The sequence below is a fragment of the Myotis davidii genome, unplaced genomic scaffold (genome assembly GCF_000327345.1).
Source record: "Myotis davidii unplaced genomic scaffold, ASM32734v1 scaffold496, whole genome shotgun sequence".
Classification (NCBI taxonomy): domain Eukaryota; kingdom Metazoa; phylum Chordata; class Mammalia; order Chiroptera; family Vespertilionidae; genus Myotis; species Myotis davidii.
The window spans coordinates 5773979-5785835 of record NW_006289398.1 but is presented as its reverse complement, the minus strand read 5'-3'; the positions used below and the strand labels follow the sequence as shown (position 1 = coordinate 5785835).

Here is an 11857-nt window from a genome sequence, read left to right as displayed (position 1 = left end):
TACCTGCAGTCACTAAGGACACCCTGATGGCAGAGCAGAGGCCACAGAACCCCCCCTCTCCTAAGGTCCCCCTTCTCGGGCCCTCCCCCAGGGCCCCCCCGCACTGTACCCGGTATGTACTGTAAACGTCGTCAACGTGACAAGCAGGAACCCGGGAAAGATGCAGCCCCCTCACCCCTGGTTTCGCTGTCAGTGTCCCAGTTACCTATGGTCAACTGGGGTCTGAGATATTAGAAGGGAAATTCCAGAAATAAACAATCCATAGCTTTAAACTGCATGCTGTGCTGAGCGGTGTGATGAAATCCACGCCCCCGCCCCCACACACACCCCCTGCTCCACCCCACCCAGGACGGGGGGCATGCCCGAGTCCGGAGCCTCCACATCGCACACACTCCCCGCCCGTCAGTCACTCAGTGTCCGTCCGGGGTACCAGATGGCACTGCAGGCATCGCAGAGCTGGTGCTCAGTCCCCTTACCCTGCGGAATAATACGGCCCCAAAGCGCCAGAGTAGAGATGCTGGGACTCAGACACGTTGTGGTCAATTTCTTATTATGCCTCATTTATAAATTGAGCTTCATCACGGATATGTACGTACAGGGAAAGCAGTATATAACGGGCTCGGTACCATCTGTGACCTCAGGCATCCACTGTGGGGGGGGGGTCTTGGAACGTACCCCATGGATAAGGGGTACGATTCTAATCAGAACACAGTTTTCTGGCCCACTGTCCCTTTGCAACTAGTTTAGCGTAAAGTTGTTCAGCGATGCCTGTGTATAGATACAGGGCTCATGACTTTTCTTATCCTCAGTGTTGAAACATCTGGCCCTTTAAAAGGCCTGTATTTTAACGTAGGCTGTACCACATGAAACTGCTGTATTTGCAGGTCAAATGACCAGATAGCAGCACCGTCATCTGGTCCAACCCGAATTAAAACTAACCAGACCCTTGGCGCTGCTCCTTAACTGCCTGCCTTGCAGGAGGGGAGCCCGCGGGGGGAGGGGCCGGCTGGTGCTGTGTCCTGTCCGCTCCTCTCCCTGCGCTGCTACAGTGGGGGGCAGCAGGGTGGGGGGCGCAGAGGTGGGAGGTACAGAAGGCTAGAGGCCCCCCCACCGCTGGCCCCTCCTAGGACAGACGGTGCGAACAGGCCTTTCCCCGTCCTGTGAGGTCTGTGGGCTCTGCCCTCTCCTGCATCCTTTCCCGGTGCCCGTTTCCCACCAGCAGCCGAGGAATTGGCCGCCACCTGCTGTCCTCCCTGTGGGGGCCTGTGTACAGGGCCTTAGAGGATCCCTTCCGTCCTCCCTGCAGGGGCCTGTGGAGAGGGGCCTATGGACAGGGTCCCCTCTGTCCATCCTACAGGGGCCTGTGGACAGGGCCTGACAGGGTCCCCTCCGTCCTCCCTGTGGGGTCCTGTGGACAGGGGCTGGCAGGACTCCACACTGACCCCGGGCAACATGCATTCTTCACACCGATGACCCGGCCCCGGCGCGGCCCCTCTGCTCTGACACAGGAGGCAGCCACAGTCCCATGTGCCCCAACTCCCGACACACATCCAAGCTCATGGCACCTCCCAGCGAACCTCCCACAGGCTCCTTCTGCAGGGAAACCGTCTTCCCAAAGCCTGTCACTCCCCTCCCAGCCTTCCCACCCCTGATATGAGCGAGGCCTTCCCACCCCTGACCTGAGCGAGAATCTGGGAGGCCTCACCCAGCTCTCCCCTCCCCTCTGGGCCCCGCACAGCTCTGTGCCTGCCCCTGTCCGACATGGAGGGGGGAGGGTAGAGGGGAGGAGAAATTCCAGAAGCTACTGCCCATCTCAGGGCCTCAGGCATCCACTGTGTTGAAAATCACACACAGACACACACACACACACACACACCTGCCCGCAAACACAATCTATAATAGTAAGAGTAATATGCTAATTAGACCAGACATCCTTGCAGACGACCTTCCGGACGAAGCTGGGGCTGCGAGGGAAGCCTGGGTCCCGGGTGCCAGAGAGAAGCCGGTGCCGGCAGCCTGGGGAAGGAAGGCCTACCCTTGCACGGATTTCGTGCACCGGGCCTCTAGTGTAATAGTACTGCACTAGCCCAGTGTTTCTCCCACGTTGGCCTGTGTGAGGACTATGTGGATTCTTTACTTAAAATGCAGGCCCCACGCCCACCCTCCGAGCTCCCAGTGCTGGAGGTTGGGGGACGGCCCCAGCACCCCGGGATTCTGAGGAAGGAGTGCCAGGAGCCACAGCGGGAGAAACACGGCATCACACAGGCGCCTCCCATTCTCCATGATCATCCGAGGCCCCCAGCGCGGCTGCAGGGGAAGCCCTCGGGGAGGGGAAAACGGAATGAATGCCCGCGAGCAGCTGAGCTCCCGGGAGGCACAGACCCAGCCATCCACCCAGCGCCCTGCTCTTTAGGGAGCAGGTGCCCTGGGCGAACTGGGGGTGCGAGTGGCACCCGGGGTCTCCCTCTCTGTGGAAAGGGGTCGGGAGCCCGGGACTGGGACCAGACTGTCTGCCTGGGGGTCAGCCCCGCCCTGGCCTCGCGGGTGGCCCTGGCCCCGGGCTCCGCGTCCCTCTGAATGAAGGCGTTGTTCCTGCCAGGAAAGGCGGGACCCGGAGCCCACCCCGGCGGCTGGGATTCCTCCGTGGGAGGGAGAATGGCTGCTCTGTGCGTCTCCTGCAGACATGCAGCCTCCCTGCGGCCCTGACCGCTAGGAACAGGAGACCGCGCAGGGCCGAGCACGGAGGCAGGGGGTAATGGGTGATGTGTCCCTCCCACAAAGGGGGCTCAGCTGCACTGGCTTCTGCACAGAGCTGCCCACAATTCATGTTTTACAGCAAAACAGATAAAGGGACTTAAACGTAAAATCAAATGTTCCAATGACCAACCATATTAGAAATCTAAAAATGTCCCAAGACTATGATCAGATTTGGGAAGAAAGGACTGGCTAGGAAGGTAAACGGGTGGGTGAAGCAGGGGAGGGCGGAGTGGGGTGTGGGGAGGGGAGAGGGGAGAGCGGGGGCCCAGCCGCTGATCTCAGGACGACCTTACAGGGAGGGAGCTCCAGGGCTCCCGGTGGGGGCAGCCACTGGCCCAGGGAGGGTGAGGACCCCTGGAAAGGACGGACTGGAGACCTGAGGTCCAGGGTTCCAGGCGGCAGGGGTGCTGTGCGCCTCGGCAGAAGCGGGGCCTCGGGAAGGAGGGCGCTGGGCTGCTGTCGGGGCTGACGGTCCGCGGCCAGAAAGCCGAACCCGCACCAGGCAGCAGCCTCTCGCGGCCCCTCCATGACCCGAGAGTGCTGGCTACACAAGTGCTAACGTTTCTTCTCTACGGTCATGGCTCCGGGATAGCCACTGACCCAGCAGGGACAGGCCCAGGGAAGCGAGTCCTCAGGAACCGAAATAAGGCCTGTGCGGACCAGGGTGGGGGGCGGGGGGAGCGGGTCACAGATCCGAAGGGGCTCAGGGCAGCCTGCCACCCCCACGAACAGGCTCACCGGCCTCGCCAACCCCCGGCGGCTGACGGGGAAGCTCAATGCAGAGCAGACACCTGCGTCTAAGAAAAGGAACGCTTTCTGATGTGAAAACGCCATTTTTTTCTTTTCCCCTTTTTTATATGTTGTTCCTCCTTTTTAAAATACATTTTATTGATTTTAGAGAGAGGAAGGGAGAGGGATAGAGAAACAGAAACATCAATGAGAGAGAGACATCAAGCGGCTGCCTCCTGCACGCCCCCTATGGGGATGAAGCCCGCAACCCAGGCTTGAGCCCTGACTGGGAATCGAACCCTGACCTCCTGGCTCATAGGTCAACGCTCAACCCCTGAGCCACACCCACCAACCAAAAGGCCATTTTCTTTGAGTGATTTCACTGATTCGAGTTCTCCGTCCTCCTGAAGGGCACATACCGGCTCTCCCTCACCAGCCCCAGGCGCCTGCTCGCTGGGGACAGCCATGTGGCGCCCCCCAGGAGGGCTGAGGCTAGCTCACCACCTTCCGCCTCCGTCTTTCTGGGGACATCTGTGTTCCACGTGTGCTGACACGTGTGTGTGGGTGCACACGCCCCGCCGCACCTGCGTCTGCTTGGGGCCGATGTCCATGCGCTCCAGCAGGTTGTTGAGGAAGGCGGTGACGCTGTCCCAGGGGTAGATGCTGTTGGAGCCATCCAGCACGATGACGATGTCCAGCTGCGTGCCGCACTCTGCAAGACAGGCAGCGCATGCGCCTCGGGCAGGACGGCTCCTGGCCCCGGGGGCGCCCAGGCCTCACTGACGTTTACAGGGCGCACACGTGGCTTTCAGACTGGAAACAACAGTTAGAAAAGCAGAAGTGGCGCCCATTGCATCCCGTCACCACGGGGTCGGAGGTCTGACCAGGCAAAGCTCCTCTCCCCCTAACCTTCTAACACCGCGTGGGCATGGCTGAGCCTGCCGCAGTGTGAGCTTCATAAAGGGCGTCCCAAAATTCACGCAAGAAGTAATTTTGATAGAAAACACAGGTTTATAATTAAAAATTGTACATTTTTTATTGATTCATAAAGTATGCAGTATAGGGTTATGTGTGGAATAGCACATCGGGTAAATGGCCTCCACGGCTTTGCTGGCACAGACGCAAAGCCGTGGTCTTCATTGGTCTTCATTGTCCCTGCTCCTGGGCCATGATTGGTACTTGGTGATGCTTATCAAATTGAAGGGATTGACATCAAAGGGCAACAGATATGAGAATCTGACTCAATAAACCAAGTAAAATTAGGCTTTTATTTTTTGTTGTTGTTGTTAATGCTCACGCAGAATTCAAATCTTGCGTGAATTTTGGGACACCCTTCAGGACCGCTCTCATTCTGGGCATGTTTCGCACGAGGCCACCAGCCTCCAACAGGCTCGCCCTTTTACATAAACCAACCTGACAGCTCCCGTCGGGGTGTTTAAACACCGTTCTGCGGAGGGCTGTTTACCCTAATATCAGCTCCCAAAATAGCCGTGAGGTTTGGCTGTCCATGGGCAGAGCCAGCCTTTGCCTAACTTGGTCATGCTGGTAGCGGAGCAGACAGCTCGGGCTCCGGGGCCCGCTCCTGCGCGCACACTGCCTCGTTCAGCCCGACTGTCAGACACCAGACACCATGCTGTCAGAGCTGTACCTCGCACGGGGGCGATGGAGTTCACCACCTGGAACGCGGGGCTGACGTCAGAGCAGATGCCGGTCGTGTAGTGCAGGTGGCCGCAGCGGTAGGCGTAGAGGGGCCCGCACGCCTTGGGAACGGGAAACAGTGAGAAGGCATAAGGTCACACACGGCCGCATCGACGTGACGGGACCGCGGCAGCCTTCCCAGGCAGGGACTAGCCACAGTGATGGCGAACCTTTTGAGCTCGGCGTGTCAGCATTTTGAAAAACCCTAACTTAACTCTGGTGCCGTGTCACACATAGAAATTTTTTGATCTTTGCAACCATAGTAAAACAAAGACTTCTATTTTTGATATCTATTTTATATATATAAATGCCATTTAACAAAGAAAAATCAACCAAAAAAATGAGTTTGCGTGTCACCTCTGACACGCGTGTCATAGGTTCGCCATCCCTGGGCGAGCATCTCGCCGGGCTCTCTTACCAGGAACCCCCCCTTCGGGTTCGTGACTAACGTGGCTCCGAAGGTCATGTTCTCCTTCACCTCCGTGACGTTGGGAATCGATGTATTGACTGGAAACAGAAGAGACGTTTGTGTCGTTAACACATTCTCTGTGCCGCGCGCTCATCACAGCACACGCTGCTCCTCGCCCAGCTGACCGGCCTCCACAGCGCCATCAGGAACCCGGGGAGCGCGCGAAGGCTCCGGACATGGCTCCTGTCCCAGAAGCTGCACAGGACCATCGTCCCAGATAGTTCTGCTGAGCTGTGAAAGGAGGCGGAGCGCCGAGGGCCACAGACGTGGGACTGCCTCACACAGAGTGTGGCTAATTCAAACAGGAAAATGTCAGCCTCCTGACACTGCGGACACGATGTGAACTCTCACACTTTCTGACCTCTTATGTCCGCCTGTGACACGTGACTACTGATGAGACATGGCGTTTCTGGCAAGAAGAAGGACACAGGCGAGCAGGCCAGGAAAGAAAACTCAAACACAAACTTTCTGACCGTTCGTCTCAGCCTCCGGGGACACCCTGAGGTTTCCGAGGAAACTATAGCAGGATCAGAGCCGGGGTTGGGAAGTTTGGATTTAAAAAGAGGACACAATGAAGGAACTGCCTTTGGCATTGCAAGTAGGAAGGTTGGGTCCTAAAACATGCCGACTGGCAAAAAAAATTGGCAAGACAATGAAAGAAAAACACCACATGATCTCACTCATTTATGGATAATAAAGACCATAAACTGATGAACAAAAATAGATACAGAGGCAGAGCAGCATGGAACAGACTGTCAGACTACAGGGGGAAAGCCGGGAGGGTTGGGAGGGGGTGTAAGAGATCAACCGAAGGACTTGTATGCATGCATATAAGCATAACCAATGGACATAAGACACTGGGGGGTAGGGGAGGCCGGGGGATTGTCAAGAAGGGGAAAAAAGGGAGACATATATAATACTCTTTGTAATACTTCAAGCAATAAAATAAATTTTAAAAAAATTAAAAAATAATAAAATAAAAAAAAATTGGCAAGAATTTCTACTTCTTCACCTTGAAAAACCAAAAAGATCGGACAGGAAACGCCAAAGGGTCTCCCCTGCCCCAAGTGCACGGACATCCTTGCAGGGTTGGCTCCCACTCCTGCTAGAATCTTCCTTCCCTCAGGCCCGGCTATAAATGGACTGAGGGAAGCAAGGGGAGCGGATGCCTGAGTGGCCACGTCCTGTCGGCATCAGACAAGGCCTCCGTGGCAGAGCTCAGTCTGACTGGCTCTGGAAGCACCTGGAAGTGGGCGTAATCTCCCTTAGACTCGAACGATCTGGGTTCGAGGTGTGACGCTGGCGTGTGACAGGCATCTGTGGGGAGAGGAGAGACGGAGAGCGGGCAGACCCGGAGGGACCCATTCATGTCAGAAGACGGAGCAGTGGGTGAGCTTCCTGCCTTTGTGTTGGTTTGTTTTCCCCTCAGGGAAGGCCTAGTCAGTGGCTAAACCTCAAAGAGAACTCGTCTTTCCGTCTTTCTGTCTTATAAAAGGTCAGACATCGGGGCAATGACCGCACCTGTGAAGCGAGGGGATCTCTTGGACAGCAGAGCCATGAGGCGCGTTCGGACATGTACACATGTATTCCGTCCAAGTAGCTCAATGACTTGAACTGTGTGCGTGCAGCCCGGCCTGGAAACTGAGTCCAGCCAAGGAAACCGCCTGCTGGGACTATTCACGGGCATGTAACACCCCGATCCCCACTCCTGTAGCCCCAAGGGCAGCCCCGGACACAAACCCAAGCACAGGAAGAAACAGAGAAGGTGACCTGGCCTCAAGAGAGAGAGAATCAATGGGGACAAAGTTGAGATATTCCAGTCGTTGGAATGGTTAGAAACGGGTATGAGAGCAGCGATTACAGCTACGCTCCTGACTGTACAGGAAAACACGTCTGCAATAAGCAAACCACTGGGAAGTGTTTAAAGGGAGAGCTGGAAGGACAGTATCTGAAGTGACCCTGCGGGCTATGAGTCACTCCCATGGCACCTCATGTTGCATCGCACACCGACGTTTCTAATTCCTGGAGAGTTCTCCCAGGAACTTTCTAGTCACGTTCTAGCGACAGTGATGTTTCTACCAAAAACCTCTACTTCGATGGAAACATACCTGCGGTCTTCTCTTTTACAAGTTTGACTCGCCTATTGCAATTCCTCTTGTGCTAGTTTCGTGTAAAACACACACGCTAAGTTGGATTTTTTGGAGGAAAGGGGATGGGTGGGTCTATCTGGAACGGTCGTTCATGTCACCACTGGTTCAGAAAGGATGCTGAACAATGGAGGCAGTTACATGCAACAGCACTAGGAAGACCTTCTAGATCTGTGGTTAGTCTCTGGTGAATTTCTACAACAGATGAAGGGCCGAGGGGCTCAAAATGCCATCTTACCTGGAGTTGCCTGATAAGAACGGAAGGAAGTATATAGGGCACTTTGAATATTTTCTTGGGTTGGCTGACATTTATTTGCAGTTAGAACACGGGGCAGCCTTTAGGACCGGACTTTACCGCTCAGACTTTACATACCTGGTAGATCCAACTTTACGCAGGGCAGTGCCTCTCCCCTCCCCACGGGACACTTGTAGACGTCGCCTGTCCTGTTCTTGGGCTGGCCAACCAGCGGGGAGCCAATGAGGACCCTGGAAGGCAAGCAACTCAATGAACCCTCCTGAACTACAAGGAGCACTTTACGTGTGTCCTGTGACCCTTCTAAGACAACTGAGAGCAGTTCCCATCGAATCACCAGAGAGCCCGCCTCCAGGGTCAATTCCACGACGTGAGCAGAGCGTCTTCTCCACCCTGCAGGCTATCTGAATCACAGGACCCAGAAAGTTCCCAGGCGAGAGGGCTCAGAATATTTCATTTTATTTGATACTAGAGGCGCGGTGCATGAATTTGTGCACTGGAGGGGTGTCCCTCAGCCCAGCCTGCACCCTTTTGCAGCCCAGGACCCCTTGGGGGATGTCTGTCTGCTGGCTTAGGCCTGCTCCTGCGTTGAGCGTCTGCCCGCTGGTGGTCAGTGCGCATCACAGCGACCGGTCATTCTCATCACTCTGCTGTAATGGTTGCTTAGGCTTTTATTATATAGATGACTTATCATATTTTTTATTTGGGGGCTGAAATGATAAGTATTGGTTCAGCCTGCTGCTGTGTCAGTTTATAAAAAAACACATGGATGCACAGATGAGCTTTTCTCACCAGGATGAGAATCTAATAGAGACGTTAGGAACTGCAGACATTTGCCCAGCATAGATTTAATAGTAGTCTGTGCTGGTCTGTGAGTACTTAGAAAACAAGGACAGCTGTGAGACCCGGGTAAAAATCATTTATGCCTTTTTAGATGATTAAAAAATCACTCAGATAAAAATTAATGGACACAATATAATCATGATGCATTTGAGTCCCAGCAAGCCGTCACACGGGTCTCCTAGATGTCTTCAGAAGTGGGGCGGGTGAATGTGGCTGGTTGTTATGGCACTGGGGGGACTTCGCAGCTGCGGATTCTTTGCTGGTGAAGCACTGTCCACAGACGCTGACCGCTGGTAGCCAGGGGACCCCTGTCCAGTGCCAACGGCTGCGCTCAGGGGTCTCAGCCTGTATGTTTGTTCCTGTCTGAATGAAGACTCAGAGAGCATAAAGGCCCTCGTCGAGTACATCGATTTGGAAGTATCGCAACATCCTGGGAAAGGAAACTTAAACAAACTAATTAAAGTTTATGTGAAAACCTATGTCAATAACGTCACTCAGCGCCATCCGCACAGGATGTGGGAAAGCTGACTGAATAGTCCTCGTGGGAACACCAGAGGGGGTTTCAGTGACAGAAAGAACCCACGAGCCAGCAGCGGCTTTTCGTGCCAAAAATGTGAATGTGACCCGAGGTTGTGTCGCTGGAAATAGATGCCCCGGTCGGGGTCGGTTGAGGAAGTGATAACCCGCCTGCTCTGCTGCCCGGCCCTGTCGGGAATCTCCAAGTTCACAGGGACCGAGGACCATGGAATGTCCTGGGAGACTGTGACTCAGGCTGCAGGCTGGGGACTGGGTCAGACCAGAGAGGCTTGCAGGGAGTGGGGGGATGCTCAGGGTATAATCTGTCTGAAGGGAAGCTGAGAGGGCACAACGGGGTGTGGACGGATAAGGCAAACATTTTTAAAAATTTAATTTGAAAGTCTGTCATATTGAAAAGGGATGGGATTTATTCTGCACAGGCCCTTTGGGAGGAGCGAGTATTAATGGAAAGAAGTTCACACTGTAAATATTGAACTGTTGAACAGACTCCCTAAAACATAGTTATGATACAAGGCCTTTGCAAAGGCATTTCTGATAAGAATAAATAAGCATAATAATGCTCAAGCCCTTTAGTACATAAGTCTTACTTCTGGGGATTTGTCCTTTACAAGATGACCTAAATTAAGGGGGAAAGTGTAATGCATAAAGATAATGCTCAAAGTGTTATCTATAATAATAATTAAAAAAAGACTAAAATAACCAACAGCCACAATGAATTAATCATTGCAGGGTCATTCTATAGGATATTGTGCAGTCATAAAAAATAATGGGTAATAAGCCCTAGCCGGTGTGGCTCAGTGGATAGAGCGTTGGCCTGCAGGGCCAAAGGGTCCCATGCTCGATTCTGGTCAAGGGCATATACCTGGTTGCAGGCTCTTCCCTGGCCTAAGTCCTGGACTGGGTGCATGCAGGAGGCAACCAATCGATGTGTTTCTCTCACATCGATATTTCTCTCTATCTTTCTCTCTTCCATTCTCTCTGAAAATCAATGGAAAAATATCCTCAGGTGAGGATTTAAAAAAATAATAATAATGGGTAATAAGATAGCTTGATGGGATCAAAAATTACTTTTGACCTAATGTAAGATAAACCCACCTCATTTAGTGATAACCTAAGATTTAAAGTGTAACAAATGACATTCAATGCAGTCCTTATAACATCCATGTTGATCATCGCTAGCATTTAATGACTTCATGCCACTGTCCAGACACTGGTCTAAGTACTTTCCATGTAGTATGTAATGTAACATATTACATTATATATAGCATACTAGAGGCCCGGTGCACAAATTTTGTGCAGAGGTAGGGTCCCTAGGCCTGGCTGGTGATCAGGGCCGATCTGGGCCTTCCAGCTGCCAGCCGGGGCCTTCCTTCACTCTGTGCTGCCCCCTGGTGGTCAGCGCACAACAGAGTGAGCAATCAAACTCCTGGTCTCCCGGTCGAACTCCCGAGGGGACACTTTGCATATTAACCTTTTGTATATAAAGATAATATATATATGTATGTGTGTCTCTGTGTGTATATGTGTGTATATATATACACATACATATGAAATATAGCAGGAGCTTCGATGTTGGACTTCATGAGTTCAATCCATGGCTATACCGTTTACTCAGCTGTGCGGTTAGGACAAGTCAGTTACCTTTGGGGCCTTGTTTTCTTCGTCTGTAAAACGGGACAGTGAGAGGAGCGACCTCACAGGCTCACCGTGAAAATAAGATGCTAATGTATGTAAAATGCCTAGAAAGGTATTTTGCTCGTAGGATGTGCTATCTACATGTTAGTTTTTATTATTATTATAATCTTTTTTTCAGGTGATGGAACAGCTATGTCTATGTAAAACATAGATTTAAAGGGACCTCACTAAAAACATAAATGATATCAAGAAGGTTATGGTTAGGTTTTATGCCCCCAATACTTTCAAAGCCCTTTATAATGTGATTGATTACATTACTTTTACAGTTAAAAAGTCTCTAAGTTGAGGCTACAGAGATGATTAGTGTTTATGAAGAACATTCGACAGGCTCGGCGTCTTGGATAAAACTCAATTTTCAGGTTTTTTAAACTTAGAGGGGAAGCAGAACTATACACGCACTGCACCACCCTGACTAGCCTGAACTTCAGCGAAGTCTCAGAAGTGAGAAAGAACACGGCTCTTCGGACAAGTTCAAGGAGCTCCTGTAGCTGCAGCCGACACTGGTCTGGAAAGGCGAGCTGGTTCAGATGCTGGGTGTTCAGTGCTGAGTGTTCAGGTGCTGAGGGCTCAGTGCTGAGTGTTCACACAGGAAGAATCTAAAAATCTCAATAGGCCAATAACTATGGAGGAAATCGAAGCAGTAATCAAAAAGCTTCCAGCAAACAAAAGCCCGGGGCCAGATGGCTTCACAGGGGAGTTTTACCAAACATTCAAGGAAGCTAAAACCTA

The 11857-nt window shown here is 52.6% G+C and overlaps 1 protein-coding gene across 1 annotated transcript in view; it reads right to left on the bottom strand.

Annotated features, from left to right (window-relative positions):
* Positions 1-11857, bottom strand: part of ITGA1 (integrin subunit alpha 1) — a 100413-nt gene that overhangs the window by 79372 nt on the left and 9184 nt on the right. Inside the window, exons 3-6 of the mRNA XM_015562608.1 lie at positions 8174-8286; positions 5603-5691; positions 5135-5246; positions 4071-4198 (exon numbers count right to left, since the gene is read on the bottom strand). Of these exons, the coding sequence (XP_015418094.1) occupies positions 4071-4198; positions 5135-5246; positions 5603-5691; positions 8174-8286 (442 nt within the window). The remainder of the gene's footprint in view (positions 1-4070; positions 4199-5134; positions 5247-5602; positions 5692-8173; positions 8287-11857) is intronic.